The sequence below is a fragment of the Leptosomus discolor genome, chromosome 11 (assembly GCF_034619465.1).
Source record: "Leptosomus discolor isolate bLepDis1 chromosome 11, bLepDis1.hap2, whole genome shotgun sequence".
Taxonomy (NCBI): domain Eukaryota; kingdom Metazoa; phylum Chordata; class Aves; order Leptosomiformes; family Leptosomidae; genus Leptosomus; species Leptosomus discolor.
Genome location: NC_141401.1, coordinates 17,679,427 through 17,695,433, shown reverse-complemented (window position 1 = coordinate 17,695,433; position 16,007 = coordinate 17,679,427). Strand labels below are relative to the sequence as shown.

General features: G+C 51.8%; 1 protein-coding gene across 1 annotated transcript; it reads left to right on the top strand.

Annotated features, from left to right (window-relative positions):
* Positions 1–10,880: 10,880 nt before the first annotated feature.
* DUOXA1 (dual oxidase maturation factor 1) lies at positions 10,881–15,643 on the top strand. The gene is made up of 6 exons (XM_009951171.2): positions 10,881–11,036; positions 11,918–11,975; positions 12,580–12,714; positions 12,867–13,080; positions 14,359–14,573; positions 15,432–15,643. Exons 1-6 carry the CDS (start codon positions 10,890–10,892, stop codon positions 15,641–15,643), a joined length of 981 nt encoding a protein of 326 aa, XP_009949473.1. The 5' UTR covers positions 10,881–10,889.
* Positions 15,644–16,007: the final 364 nt, after the last annotated feature.

Below are 16,007 nucleotides of genomic sequence, written 5' to 3'. Positions count from 1 at the left end.
TTTGTCCAACCTGCATTTTTTTGCCCAGGCTTGCTGCTGTGCGCTGGGATGTGGGTGACCCCCAGCTCACCTTTCATTAGCTCTAGCAAAGCCTTGGCTTAAAACTAATTATAAGCAGGAAAACTAATGACATAGCGTATCATGTTTGACACTGGAGCAGACCAGATGCCTCTCAGCCGGCAGTGTGATCGACTGACAGCCTAATGGGATTGTTGACCTGATGTCATGTCATGGGACCACCAGCTCACGTCCTGCCCAGGCAAGCTCATGGGAGGGTGAGCGGGTTCCTGAACATTACAGCAGAAACCCGCCACGAGATACCTAGGTGAGATCCTCATTCTCCCACCCACTCAGTGAGAACCTGTCCAACTGCCTGTCCATCCATCCCCCATCTCCCCTCATCTGTATCTTGTGGGTCGAGATAAAGATGTGGAGGTCACTTGGTAAATATTGTCATGGGCAAAGAAGACTCAACTTGGGGAATTCAACTTAATTTATTGTCAATTAATATAATACAAACATTTAAGTACTGATTCATGTTTTGGAAACAAACAAAAACCCCCAAGCGTTTTCACAGTTGGGGAAAGCACCTCTCCTCTCCTTTACCAGGCTCAACATTGCTCACAGCACCTCTCCTCCTCCCTGTTATCACCACAGGTTACACTCAGTCCCCTTGGTGAAGTAACAGGCAATGGCAGGGGGATGTGGTCAGGTCATAGCAGTTTCCTCTCTGCTTCTCCTTCCTTCTTGCGCTTTTCCTGTGCTCTGCTGTGACTGCTCAACCCTGCTCTGTCATGGGCTCATCCAGAGGCTGCATCCCTTTGGGGATGTATGTTCTCCAGCATGGGTTCTCCGCTGGCAGCAGTCCATTCTAGGGGTGCCTGCTCCGCCATGGAGCACTGCTTCATCCTCCTCCTCTGAACTGCTATGTAGATCACTGGAGCAACGTTGGCCCCTCTGAGCCACGTGTTGCTGAGAAGAACCACCTGCCTTGGACACCATCCTAGAAGCATAGGGTAACTTGGTGTGGAAAGGACCTCAGCAGGTCTCTAGTCCAGCCATCTGCTCAAAGCAGGGTCAGCTCTGGGGTCCGATTGGGTTACTCAGGGATTTGTCCTGCTAGGTCCTGAAAACCTCCAGGTATGAAGGCTGGGTGACCTGCTCCACTGCTTTACTGTTCCAGTCTTACTCCTCCCACACAGGCAAGCAACCACTCAAGCCCAAAATACCCAGTCCCTCTTCAATCTAAATTACAAACTCAGAGGTCAGAAAAACTTCTGAAGAATGCAATTTTTTTGGCAATTTGCCTGCTCTGTCCTGGCATCTGCCTTTCTGACATTTATCTGCTGGTCCATAGCATGCACAGTCTCTCAGCACAATGCCCTGTCACTCCCCAGGTCAAATTCTTTGGGGGTTTCCAGGACCAAACCTTTGTGGTCAGGCTAGGGAAATGAGAAAATTCTTCAGTGGCTATTTTTTTTTTTTCCAGCTCTTGTGATTTCTCGTTGCTGCTGTGGTTTCAGGCTGCCCCTCCATGCTGCTGCTTGGACTCAAGAACTTGCTCACAGCAGGGCTTGCTGGTTCTGCACACCACAAGCAGAGATGGAACAAGGCCACTGACTCAACCGAGGTCACTGGGATGACGTCACTGGGATAACTTCCCTGGGGTGCGCAGACCACCGCAAAGCAGAACTGTGGCACAGATCCTCAGAAACCGTGACAGTTCAGAGCATGGACATCTGTGATTGTAGCTGGACTTCCCCCACAATCTGTGGCCATGGTATGACCCCAGGGATGGGAAAAGGACATGAAGTGAGGTAAGAGAAATGGAGACAAGCCACCTTCAGCGCTGACATTTGTTTCTATTTGGTTGTGGGACTGCCCCACGAGGAGGAGCTAGCTCAAAGGGATGTTTGTGAAAGTCCACTGCCACCACTTGGTGTCATTGCTGTCCCAGGCTTAGTGAAGTGCTCCCTGTCATGCTCATTCACACAGGACTGGCTCTCTTGCTATTCCCTTGACAAAGACATCAGGCCCCAGGCAGGTGTGCTTCTTCCTCCAAGGTGTCTTAAGACCTCTCTTCCATAGGAGACCAACAAACTAGGCAATGAGGAAGGGAGAGAAAGAGGCAGAAGGGAAATCAGGTTGCCATGAGGAAGCAAACAATCTTAGTCTCCGAAACACCTTTGCCATCCCCCATGCTCCTCCAGGGAAAGCTCTTCTTGTCCTCATATGGGTAACAAAACCTGACCTGACCAAGGTAAACCCAACCAGTCCGGAGGGAGAGACAGCCTGAGGAAGCAGGTGTCCAGAGCTTGGCACCCCTATTGTCTTGAAAATGATTTCCAGGTCACAGGGAGCAGGGCATCCTAGTGCAGAGGACCTGTCATAAAATAAAATATAGTAATAAAAATAATAATTAAAATATAAAAATAGTAACAAGGAATATAACAAAAAGAGAGAAAAATAAAGTCCAATAAAAGACAAATTATGCCAAAAACTGGGACAGAAGCCAAGGTTAAATACAGTGTAGGTCTGCAAACCATCTGGGTGCTCCATCAGGGATACAGAGGCCTTTTCACCACAGCAGGACCCAACAGCTCACTGCAAAGCACTGGCAGCGTGGAAAGAGGGGAGGGATACCAATGACACAGAAGGACCTCACATAATGGCAACTGTGGACAGAAAGGATATGTATCCTGAATCCAGCACTGATGCCTTCAAAGCAGTCCCATGATAGGTGCTCAAGTGGCCAGCTTTCTGTGTTCAGCTGTAGGGACTGAGGATGGGGGTCTCCTGGGAGGTGAAGAGAAGGGAGATCTAAGCCAGGTACCTACTTCCTTCCCCCCCCCCCCCCCGCCCCCCAGCCCAAGCATGGCAGAAGCACTTTGGAAAACACAGATATAGGACATTTCATTACATCAGGTCCTTGGCTTCCAGCTGAGGCCTCCAAGAAGGGGGTCAGCTAATGATAAGCAGGAGACATGCTCTCTGCCCACCCAGTCTGGGAGGTCTTAGGGCTGTGCCTGACCCACGGTCCCCTATGTGTCCCTGCTCAGAAAGAGATTTTCTTACAGTGTACATGCACCAAATGCTGCTGCTTGAGAATAGAGGTGGACCATGCCAGCTACGGACTCACAAAGCCTTTTTTATGGGCTTTCTTTGCAGCACCTGTCACTGGCAGACATCAGATATTGGTCTTCAGTGGATGAAAACAGTTCAAGAGCGGCAGGGACAAAGCCAGCCACAGGGCTGGATGAGAGCTGTCCTGAGACAGGAGGCACTAATGGGACTCCAAAAATCGTCAGGGTGATGGAGTTCAGGGAAAGGAGGTCTAATGCAATCTCACTTCCATTTTCTATGAGTTAGGATGCATTTTTAACCTGCACTTTTAACCTGCCTATGGTGCTGAGAACCAGCCAAGGACTGTAACAAGAATAGGGATATTAATCAGTTCTTCAAGCTCGTGGTGTAAAATACAGTAAGCAGGCTAAACGTGATGTAGCACTAGAAAATTGCTTTGCACTGGTAATGGCTCCTGGAGCACATGCTCCCACTGCGCTGCAGAGAGGAAGGTTCCATAAACAACTGCTCCCAAGTCTACCCGCCAACCTTGAGACTGCTTGTACAATGCTGAGACTGTGCCAGGAGTTGCAGAGCTGGCAGAATTGCTGCTTAATTGATGGCTTTTATAAAATGCATGTAGATTGGCAGTGTGACACAGATGTTTTCCCGGTATGGGAAGCCAATCAAAGCATTAATTCAGGCAAATCCCCTTCCTGAAGCAGTAGGCAGAGGTGGATACAGTAAAGACCTCTGCCTACTCCAGGTAAGATCTAGAAAGGGTGAACTTAAGACGCCCCTTTCTTTCCATTTCCAGCTCTCAGTGGTCTTGGCATCCCCCATGCTCTGAGGTGCCAGGGAAGACCTTTGCCTCTAGGAAGAAACCTGTACCTGTTCCAGGTGTTTTCAAGCCAAAACCTGTTGCCCTCCACCTGGTCCAGGGTGGTGGCACTGATGAGGGAGCCACCAGCCTCCAGCATGCCCTTGTGTAGCTGCCCCAGCCTGGCCATGCTGCTGGTGTGGAGGGCAGCAACCTGCTCCAGGATCTGGATGCAAATGCCATGGAAAGGGAAGGGCTGAGAGAGCTCCCAGCAGGGCAGGAGGACTCGTGGGAACACATGTCTGGGACTTGGGCCAAGGTGGACTCTGTCCCTCTTGCCTGGCTGCCTCCAGGTGTCAGCACTAGACCTCAAAGACCATGTTGTTTCACGAAGGGCCAGCTTCCCATCTTCCTCACCTGCCGTGTGACCTTTCTCTGGAAGAATGGGAGATACATGCCCTGAAAGGTTTTAGGGAACCAGCTCTGCTGGGAGGTCTGTGAGATTACGGTAGGAGGAACAGGGCCACCAGATTCATATAAATGCTAGTGGGATGATCTCTGAAGGTCTCTAGTTTAACCTCTCACTCACAGCAGGACTGTCACCAACTGCTAGACACTATCCCAAGATGATGCTTGGTGGGACAGGACCACTGGGTGGGAAGAGCTCTGCACTCCAACCCACAAGCCCTTGTGACACCCAAAACTGGTAAAGAACATGCATGGGAGACCTGGCCAACGTCAGATCTGCCTTAGATATCTTCTACCATGATGTTCGTCCTCCTGCTCCAAGATCTGCCAGATCAGCCCCAGCAGCAGGGGTCCAAGTCCAAGTGAAAGGCCTCTGAGTTTATAAGAGGTCCTTGGAGGGCTCCGGGAAAGCAAGAGGGCTTGCAAGATCAAAACCAGTTGGAAGGCGGTTCCGCAAACCCTACAAAAATCTGCACTAGTTTCAGATGGGTTAAACTATTTGTTGCACACAACCTAAGGCAACTCCATCTCTGCTTGCAGACTACCTTGACTCTATGGATTATTATTTTTAATATTAAGCAAGCAGTTGGTTGTAATTTAGCTTATGATATTTCTGCCCACAGACTGCAAAGCAGTCCTCAAGTCTTTCCGCTTTTCAGACGATGCATGATTTCTTATTACAGCGTGTGTTTTTGCCATTTTTGCCTGGATGGAAGAAACAGATATTCAAATGATCTTCTACCCACAGCAAGGATATGGGGTGTAGAGTGTGTGTGTGCTCAGACAGAGACCTGCATCACAGTCCAAGGTGGGGTAGCACTGCTCTGTGCATTAATTTCAAGGCTGGCAGGGAGACTCTAGAAACAGGACCTCCATGGAAAATGTGTATCATTTTAATTAGGCCTCTAACAACAGGGATTACAAGAGAAAGTTTCTAAGTTGCAGCCTGGGATGAAAGGGCTAATTACCACACTGTGCATCATTAACAAGCTCCAGCAAAGCCTGGAAATGCTCAGCTCACTGACAGTTACGTCAAACTGGCAGGAGTGGCTGTTATCTGTGGGGACAGGGTTCCCCAAGCTGGGATGGTGAAATCTGTGATGAGCTGTGTCCCAAAGGCTAATGCACTTCCTGACACTGATGCTGGGTCAGCAAAGCTCTGTCAGATGAGCAGGCCCTCAGGGATGAGGCTGGAGAGGCAATCTGGGAGCTGGCAATCCCGCTTGCTCTTTAGTGGAGAGGTAGTATCTCTAATAGAGATGCAAGATGATGTGCTCCCTATCTCCTCCATTCTCCCAGGGCATCAGGGTACCCGCTCAGACCCTCCCACACTCCCTAGCCTTATGCCTCTGCTCCAGCAGCTGTTGCAGAGCTGTAACACTGGGATCAGGGCAGCCTGGAAGGGACACTTGAGGTCTGTGAAACAGGAAAGAAGGGCTGGACCTGCAGCCCCTCATCCAGGCTGGGCAATTCCAGCAAGGGGCACAATGCTTGGGAAGGAACAGGGACTGACCCCAGCCCTACCCCACATCAGGGTGTCTCGTTCTCCATCACAGGCAGTGGTCTCACTGCCCATGGGGTCAAATACGGAGTCTCTGGGCAGGATGGAGCTGTTCAGAAGAGGAACAGGGCAGCTGGGTTTCTGTCCCCTGGGTCTCTGAGAGCATATGGAAACCTGCAACAGCACTGGCAGGAGCTGAAAGCCTCTTTGGGGCTGGGAGCAAAGATGATCAAGCAGCCCCAAGTACGATGCTCTTCCTGGCACGTGCCTCTGAAGGTCCAGGCCATAGGAAACTTGTTCCTCTCCTGTGGGATTTGGAAGGAGCGGATGGCTGAACACTCAACACAATTTCTGGATGAGGATTTCCTTGAAGCGTGGCTGAAACCCCTCAAGTTTCACTTCCCACTAGGATGATAGGTGGCTCCTGATGAGCTCTGCCTCCGTCTCCTTTTGGTTGACTCTGAGCTGTCTCCATCATGAGATACAAGACCCAGCTCGCTGGGCAGTGTAGGGGCAGCAACATCTCCCCCTTCTCTCAAAATCTTTAAGCAACTTCCAAGCAGAGCTGGAAAAACACATCCTTCTTGGAAATATATCTAGAGCCAAACCATGGCCACAGCACTGTGAACCTCTGCTCAGCTAGGGGAAACTGGCCAGAGGGGGTTCTCCTGCCCCTCCCTTCAAGTTGTTCCATCATGGGTCATTCAGCTGTTGCAAAGAATCCTGGGCAAGGAGCTGCATCCAAACATCATGATGGGACACTGGACAGGCTCCATCACAACAGAGCCCCAGCCTCACCCTCGGCTGTCCACACCGTGGACCAGGACAGAGGGGTGATGGGGACAGTTGCTGGGTCAGGGTGACACCTGGACACAAACAGCATGTCTGTCCCACTGGCACTGATGGATCAGGCAGAAATCCTCTGAGCAAAGGATGGCTCCCGCTCCATCCCCAAAACTGCCTCCCTGCTCAGGTGTGTCCCCACGTCTTTCCCGCCTTGGTTCCCGGCACTGCAAGAGACAGTGGCTGATCCAACACTGCGTGGCTGCTTGTGCAAGAGGAGGTGGGTGCTGCTCCCCTTGCCCCCACCTCCCTCAGGTGACCTGGGTTGGGTGACACATCCCTAATCGTCAGTCCATTGCTGGCAAGCGAGTGAAGCAAGAGCTGCCCAATTACAGGGCTGCCAAAGCGAGGGCAGGGTGCTGACGGTGGGAGTAGCACCCTGAGCACATGGCTGCGAACTCCTGGTGAGCAAGAACAAGTCCCCAGACCTGTTCCCTGGAAACTGTCCGATGAACTACACACCTTTTCTACCTGTAGAAATACCCAGAAAATTAAAAAGAGAGGAAAAAACCCCCAAACCCCAGTTATCATCATGGCCTCAAGCATTCTGTAGGGCCTCTTCATGGATGCGGAGTGCTGAGTGAGGGGTAAATCCAGCAGTTTTTCCCATGCCAGTCCACGACACCATCAGCACCCCAGAGAAGTGGGGCATCCCATCGCCACCATCACGCTCCATTTCGATCACTGCTGGGGCCAGATGAGGGAACCAGAGCAGCCCTGTAAGCTCCCTCAAAGTCCTTGCACACAAATGCCATTTTGCTGGGCACCTCCTTTAGAGAAAGAGGGAAACTTCCTCCTCCCTGCTTTCATTGTTGGCAATAGGCCATTGTAGGAGCTGACTTTTAATTACCTGAAATGAAAGTGGCCTGAGGGAAGAAGGTAAGGGAGAGGGAGGGGCAAAGGCCCTCCTGAGCCTTGCCAAAAAGTGTCTCAAACACTCACAAAACCCTTGAAAACAAAAACTGTAGTCACGGGCCGGATGATGTGGAATCTGGATAATGCAGGCCTTGTGCTCAGCAAACTTGCTTGTCTCTTGTGCAAAGGATGCGGGCAGAGGAGGGAGCCCTGTGGAGATGGGGTGGTTCTGCTCTGGCCCAACTTATTTGTTCTCCAGACCATCAGTATCTAATGAATGACCTTTGCGTATGTTGATGATTAGCACTCGTCCCCCCACCCAAATTGTGCTACACAACACCTAGGGAGGGGGGAAAGCTGAAACTAAGTAGTGGGGTGGGTCGTACTGATGCAGTGAATATAAAAAGGAGATAGAAGTGACACAGAATATGAAGAAATATAAGAAAAAATACATCAAGAAAAAAGGAAGAACACATAAAAGAGTGCTCCTAGGAACAATCCCCCCGGCCCCTTCCACGTTGGCTGGACCAACACTGGAACCTGGACTGGTGATGGATCTCTCTCTCTTTCTGTCTCCCTCCTTTTACTTTCGGGCAGTGTGTGTGTGTTTATATATATATATATATATATATATATATATACACACACACACACACACACACACACACACATATATATATGGGAATCAGTTTGAGTGAACTCCCTTGCCATGGTGTTTGTTCGGGACAACTCTTTTGCTGAAGTTTTGTTCAGGAAAATTCTTTTGCTGAGTTGTTTGTTCCTTACAATTCCATCTCATTGCAAGTAAATTTGTGATTTAAATGAGCCTCTGGAATAATTGTCGTTATTCCGGATTATTACACAGAGTATTAAAAAAGATCACCTTTCCCTAGCCCACTGAGTGGGACAGGGCAGCCATCTCCCCAAAAGACTTGTTTGTGACGCTCAGCTGAACAGCACAAAACCCACAGTGTCTCTATCTTCTCCACACGAACCCAATACATGGGTTTGGTCAAGCCAGTGCACAGCCCATCTGTCCACTGCCTCTCCCAGCTCCAGGGAGTGGGACAAGTGACGGTCTAACCCCTAACCTCTTGTCCAGCAGACCACCTCACATGGTTGTGTTGCAAATCTGCAGTGGTAAGAAAAACGTATCTACACAAAGTTACATAAGTAGAGATGTCCTTTTTATTAACGATGCACACCGAGGACATGGAGCCTGGCAATTACCAGGTACCTCTCGTTTACCCCTCTCCCACATTGGAGGGAGAGATATTTCCACCTTTTCAAGAGATCCAAAGCCCCACCTGTGTCTGTGTGATCGCTCCTGAGGATCTGTACCGTTTGTTGTGAAGTTCATGTCTCCCACTGCTTTGCGGACGCTGCCAGAGCTGGAGCTGATGCCACATCCCCAATATTACCTGCACTGGCAGACACCTCTGCAGCACAGCTCTGCACACATTTCCCAAACATATCACCCTCACCATCCTTTATTTTAATTTTTTTGAACAACCCCTGGTGAGGGATTCAGTATTCAGATGGGATAGCACCAGTCTGGGACTTGAGGGGAAATGGCAAAGTCTTTGCCCAGGAATGCCTTGATTGCCTGCTGAGCTTGAATTAAAACCTGTTTTTACCTCCCTCTGCCAAGCAGGTGGGAAGCACAGCTTTTCAGGGCACCCAGCCAGACTATCCACTGGGATGCAGAAACAGATACCCAGGGGATGGTAGTAATTGTGCCAGCTTCAGAGGGAAGCCCCTAAACATGGGTCAGGAGAGTGTCTCTGCCTTGCTGGGACCTCTCATCGTCAATACAACTTGCTTCAGCCAACCAAAATGCCAAAGAATGAGTGCAAACACCAAAAGCTTGAATTTCCATGATCTCCACACCATGGTCAGGTTAGTAACCTGAGCATCTTCTGTATAATGGGGCTGGGATCTATGCCTCTCTGCTGGTCCCCCTTGCCAGCCACTGTGTCACCTTGCTCAGTGACCGACAGGTCAGCCAGGACCTTCCTAGGGACTCTGCCCCAGGGGATGGAGTCAGGAGCAGGGTCAACAAGGAGGCCGTGCAGCCACAACCCTTGCTAGATGACCTCAGCTGGGATGCTTCACTGGGCAGTGCAGGTGAGGGTTTTGAAGGCCTCAGCTGCTCTCCCCAGCAGGCTCCTGAGAGTGGCAGCCCCAGCACCTTTGTGCCATAAGGAACAGCTGGACATTTCACACCTCTTCAGGAAAAGTCGAGGAAAAGAAAGCAAAGCCCCCATGTGCCAGCCCGTAGCTCTCTTGCCCACCCTGGGGCTCAGCAGGTGTGCTGGAGAGGGGCGATCAGCCTTGAGTAATTCTGCACGATCCAGCCACCTCTGGAGGCGGGCACCATAAAAAAAACGGGCAAAATGCAACCGTGACATGCCAGGCTGGCGTCTCGCCCACAGCCAGGCGAGGCAGCGCGGGCAGGGAGCAGCACCCCGGAGCACACTGCAGCTCTGCGCAGCAGCCAGCCCTTGGGATCAGCCACAGCAGAGGTAGGCTCGCACAGGGAAGAGGGCATGGGTGTTTCTGCAGCTGCTACTGGGACAGTCCCCACTCCTGAGGGATGCTGAGCAGCCCTTTTCTAGCAGGGAAGTACCTTGGGCAAGTGCTGTGGCAAAACCCACGGCTGGCTTCCTGAGCCGCATCCCTCCACCCGCCGTGGCACAGCGTTGCCTCCAGCCGGCTCCTGGGACAGAGGGTTGGCAGGTGGTGATTGGCACCCTGCTGCCAGGGCCGGGCACTTTCTCTGTCCCCTCTGGGTTACTCCTGTTTCCTTGGATGGTGAGCAGTTACCTCTGTCTGGGGCTCAGCGAGGAGCAGCCTGATGGGGTGCAGCTCGTGTTTGTGTGTTGATTCACCGAGCACCCTGAGCACAGAGCAGGAGCAGGCTGTTTGGTAAAGAGCTGAACCAGGGAGGGTGGGAGCACAGGCAAGAGACCAGGGGTCGAGAACAGGCAGATGAGGGGAGCAAGAAGCCCAGCGATGTGTGCACGTCTTGCTGCATCTTGGGGAAAATCTGAGCATTGCAGCGGATGCCCCAGTGACTCCAAACCTGTTTTGCTCTGGGATGTACCCTGGGGAGATGAAGGGCTCCCATGGGAGATGCCTGACCATACGCCCAGATGCAGGAGTGCAATGTGCACGGGCGCTGGAGATGCACGCACAGACATGCCTGGGACAAGCAATGCTCTGGCAAGCAGGCAGGGGATGGCTCTCTGGAGAAGGCTGGGGGGAGTGGAAGTGTGGAGATGATTTTGTCCCTAATGTGTCTCTGGGTGCTGATTTCCAGCTGTCCCGGGCAGCAGGATGACACTGTGGGATGGCTCCTTCCCCTTCTACCCTGGCACTAATGCATGCTTCCCCTTCGACACCACCCGGGCCATTATTGTCTCTGTCTTCCTCTCCATTTTGGCCACTTTCATCATCATTCTGCCAGGGATCCGGGGCAGGAAGGTAAGTAGAGGGGCTGGGGGGAGCTCAGCCCTCTGGTCCCTACCCTGTGCATCCCATATGTCTACTACTTCTCAGCCTTGAAAACACACTTGGGCAGCAAGCTTGCCCACAGGTTCATGGCCAGGGCTATGGGATCTCTAGCGAGCCATGGGACTGAGCTCCAGACCAACCCAGCATCTAGCCCCATGGTGGAGACACCAAACTCCACCATCCCAAATTTTTGAGACATCCAGATCTGAGCTTGGCTGGATTTTGCTGTGAGCAAGCCCGAGTGATTTCATAGCAGTGGAAAAACAGGGTGAGGCTCAAAGACCTCACTCCACCTTCCCCAAAATACTGGTGTGCACCATACATGCCCTAGCACTGCTTGCAGGGCAGTAGCCAACCCACCCCGCTGCAAGCCCACCACTTACACGCAGCACACTCGGCGTGTGCTTGGCTTTGCAGCGGAGCTGGCCAAGGAGCGTCTCCCCACCAGGGGACACACCATGAACCCCAGCCGCTGCTTTTGTCTCCAGCTGTGGCCAGCTGCCAACACGTCCAAACATATGGGGTTTGGAAAAGTGTGGAAATCCTAGCTCAGAACTATTAAAGGGAGTAGCTGCATCCTCCTTCCCAGAAAGGGGTTGGCACAGCTTGCCCAAAAGGACTGTTTTGACCTTCTTGATCTGCCTGGATCTCTCTGCTGCCGTGGGGTGGGGATGCCCCAGCCACGTGTACTCCCCATTGCCACCCACCTCCAGAGCCCATGGGGTGCCTCCCCAGTGGAGGGGCAGGCCCATTTCTCAGTGGCTGGCATTTCTAAATGGCATGCTGAGGGCTGAGGTCCCCATGACAAAGTCTGACTGCAACCTGTTCCCTGCCCTGCTTACCCTTTACAGCGACTCTTCTGGTTCCTGCGGGTGCTGATGGCCCTCTTCATGGGAGCGGTGGTCCTCAGTGAGTACTAGGGTCCTGGTGGGGAAGGTCAAGGATGCCCAGGACACAGGGGATGGAGGACCAAGGCAAGGGGGGGGTGACTAGAGCAGCCAAGCACCAAGTCCAGCCGACAGGATGACTTTATGGGGAAGACTGACCCACGTCTGTGTCTGGAACCTTGGAGGCAGCTCCAGCAAACAATGGGAGGTGCGAGCACCCATCTGTCGCTTCTCCAAAGTTTGGTGGTCATATCCGCAGACCATCTGCAGGGCAGTCACTAAAAGCCCACCGTCAACTGCTAGGGGACCTAGACAAATTGGCAGGTGTTTAGATGAGGACCAGTGCCTCAACAGTCCCCACACACCAGTCCCATTGCCCCTAGGGCTGGTGACTGTGCTGGGTCTGGGGAGAAACCAACCCAAGTGGGGCTCTCAGAGTCACAGATTGGGGCTGATCTTCGGGAAGGACATTCAAGGCTTCTGCTCCTTTGGGCTCAAACCCCAGGCTTTTCCCTTGTGGTGAGGTAGATGATGCCTTGGCCATGATGACTATCATGGCAGGGCAGGTGTTTCCAGCACTAGATAACTTGCTGCCAGGCCATGACTAACCTTTGAAGTCTTCACAGCCATACAATTCACCAGGGACTGGGAGACCGGCTGGGTGAAGGCAAATACCTCCTACAAGTCTTTCAGCCATGCCCTGGTGAATGTGGACATCGGGCTGCACATTGGCTTGACGGGGGTGAACATCACACTGATGGGTGAGTGTATATTACAACAGGAGGGGATTTGGTACAACTTTGGCAGCCATGCATTTCAGTACTAGGGCTGTGGGCCCTCAAGTACCCCCACCAGCAAGTCTCGGAGCTGCCTCCAAGGCTGAGAAAGGTCCTTAGCCTTCATCATCGGACAGGAAATCCAGTGAATCAAGTCAATGAGACCATCAACTACAATGAGCACTTTGCCTGGAGCTTCAATGCAGACTATGACCACAGCTATGGTGAAGGCCTGAAGAAGGGCCTGCCCAGCCCCATCCTCTACGTGGCAGAGAAGTTCACCACACAAAGCCCCTGCAGTGTGCACAGGCAGTACTGCATCTCTGGCCACTACGCATCCCTCACGCTGTGGTAAGTTAGAGCAAGAGGCCAGCCCTATCTCTGCTCAGTGGGGAGGTGGAAAGAACCAGATAGAGAAGAAGGAGCTTGATGGAGCCACCCTCTGCCCTGTAAGGCCATGCCAAAACCTTGGCTGGTCACTGGCACCCACCCTCCTGCAGAACGGGGGATGCTCATGCTTCCTGGCCTGCCCATCTTCCCACAGTCCTCTTCTGTGTCCTCTACCCTGATGTGCAAAATTGCAGTTGGAGAAATATTATTCTTCATTTAAAGGAAAGCAGATGCAACTGTGTGGGGTTTACAGTGCAAGGTCCTCTTCCAAGCAAGACACAGAGCCCCAATAAGACCATCCATGGGGTGTTCCTCTTGCATGCCCAAGAGGGCATGAGACGTGCTGGTGGAAGATACTGTCAAGAGGGTGCTCAGAGGCTGTCTTGTGGTGTAAAGCTGAGAGTCCTTGTGTGTGTTGTGATCATGGAGTCTCAGAGCATCCCAACCTGTCTCAGAGGTTGTGGGAAAGGCACTGCAGGGAAGCGTGTGTCTTGTGATTCCCCCTATGGACATAGGCTCCAGGTCCCTGCCCACACCTCCTTTTTGTTTTCAGGAAAAATAACTATTCCTGTCCAAATCTTCCTGCTATTGAGGAATAATATTTCAAGGCAGGGATGTTGATGTAAACTTATTTTTTGTTATGATCCTTGAAATCAGAACAGTTTGTTAGGCTCAACTCCCCAGTGAGCTAAACCCAAACCCCACGCACAGGTCAGGGCTGGCAGCTGGGTTCAGTCCAGCTGCTGAATCAGACGTGGGGCAGGGCTTGTTGTGTGGTTCTCCAGACAAAGGTCTTCCTTGTTGCAATTCTCCCTTTGAATAGATAGAAACTGCCTGGAGGCAGCCAGTTTTGGAGGACCACAAAAGTCAGAGAAAGAGTTAATTTAGAGGGAACTCCAGAGGTTTCTACTTCAGTCCCCTGCCCAGAGCAGGGCTGACATCAAAGCCATATCAAGGCGCTCAGGGCTTCGTGAAGTTCAACACTGAATGTCCCCAGGCACAGAGATCCCTCTCAAGCGCTGTGGAACCTGTCCCACAGCTCCAACATTCATGCAGTTACGGAATTATTTGGGTTGGAAGGGACCTCCTTAGATAAGCCTGTCCAACCCACCTGCTCAAGCAAGGCCAGCTAGAGTAAATTGCCCAGGGCTGTATTCTTCCATTGGGATGTAGAGTGGAGACCCTGAGAACAGGTTCCAGGCATGACACTTTCTGCTCAATTTTGGGGTCCTTTTGCAGGATGGCCTTTTGCACGTTGCTCATTTCCATCCTGTTGTTCTCCATGCCCATCCTGCTCTACGGCAGCTACATGCTGCTGCTCACTGCTGCGCTGATGCTCTTCTCACTGCTCTTCTTCGTCACTGCGAGGAACACGCCAAAGTGTCCCATCCAGTTTGGCCCAGCTTCCCTGAAAACGGGCTATGGTGGATCTTTTTGGCTGACATTAGCAACAGGTGAGTGCTCAGCTTGCTTTTGGGGCTTTTGTTCTCCCCCCTGCAGTGACGATGCTCAGTGATGCCCCAACAGCACCTCATTCCTTCTGTCTCTATGGCTGCTCAGAGAAATTTTTTTTTTTTAACATGTCATATAAGAATTCAGGATAACATAATCGGGACTGGGGGATAATGTCATTGAGACTGGGGGAAAAAGAGCTGAGCAGCCAGGAGACTTGAATGGCCAAAGTTATCTGCATGGAGGTGTGCCCAGACGAATACAATGAAAGCCATGAATCACAGGGTCAGGGAAAGACCTGGCCTGGAAGGACCCTTGGGGATGTCTCTCCCAACCCTTGCCCAGAGCAGGGATAACCTCAAAACCACATCAGCCATGTTCAGTCCGGTAGTAGATGTCCCCATGGTTAGATATCCCCTCTGCCTTTCAGGACCTGCCCCACAGCTGTCCCACTCACAGGCAGCAATTATTTCCTTTTATCAAACCGGAATTTCCCATGTTACAACTGTGTACCTCTGAGAAGAGACTGGCTCTTTTTCAGTAGCAGAAGCAATTAGGTCCCACTGTAGAATCCTCTTCTTCAGGCTAAGCAAGTCCATCTCTTCCAGCCTTTCCCCATACATGGTGGGCTCCAGCCCCAACTCTCTTGGCCATCTGCCCCAGTTCACTGACTTCTCTTTTGTACTGGAGAGCCCGAACTGATGGTAGAGTCCAGACGTGGAGAAGGAAATACCACCCTCCCTCAACCTGCTGGGTGATGCCATGTGCCATTGGCCTCCAATCCCAGATCCAGGTCTGGATGGGGCTGGAACACAGCAGGCAGAAGGTGCTGATGTTTCTCCCCATGCCATGTGTTGCAGGGCTGCTGTGCCTGCTGCTGGGGCTGGGCATTATCATCTTGAACTCCATGCAGCCGGAGAAGCTGAAGCTGGTCTTTAACCTGGATGAGGGGAAAGGAGAAGAGGAGGGGTGGGACAAGTCCTACCTCCCAGCCAAGCCCAGCTCTTCTGCGCAGGACATGCTGATGGTTCCCCTGGGTGAGCTTTGCGAGGTGACAGCCACCCGTCTGTAAGGCACTGGGGGGAGGCAGAGCAAAACCTGAGGACACCCATCCTGAATTCATGCTCCAGTCCAACCCCATCAGGAGCCAAGGTGGGAAGAGACACGACAAAAGCCGAGTGATGAGAATATCCAAATCTGGAAAAGTCTCAAATACAACAGTTTGCCCTCTTTTTTTTTTTTTTTTTTTTTTTTTTCCTGTTATTTTTTTACTCACCAGCAGCTGGAAGAGCTTTTTGGGGTGAGGAGAATGCATGCCCCATCCCTGGCTGTCCAGTTACAGGCACTGGGCTACTGCCCTTCCTCTTAGTTCATCCCCAACAAACCCTAAGAGTCCTCCCTAAGATAGAGAGACTAAACCAGAACAAACTGGAGAG

Coding starts and splice junctions, on each gene's coding strand:
- DUOXA1 (XM_009951171.2), top strand. CDS start 10,890: ATGACACTGTGGGATGGCTCCTTCCCCTTCTACCCTGGCACTAATGCA. Junction 11,976..12,579: donor CATGGGAGCGGTGGTCCTCA/GTGAGTACTAGG, acceptor AAGTCTTCACAG/CCATACAATTCACCAGGGAC. Junction 13,081..14,358: donor TACGCATCCCTCACGCTGTG/GTAAGTTAGAGC, acceptor GTCCTTTTGCAG/GATGGCCTTTTGCACGTTGC.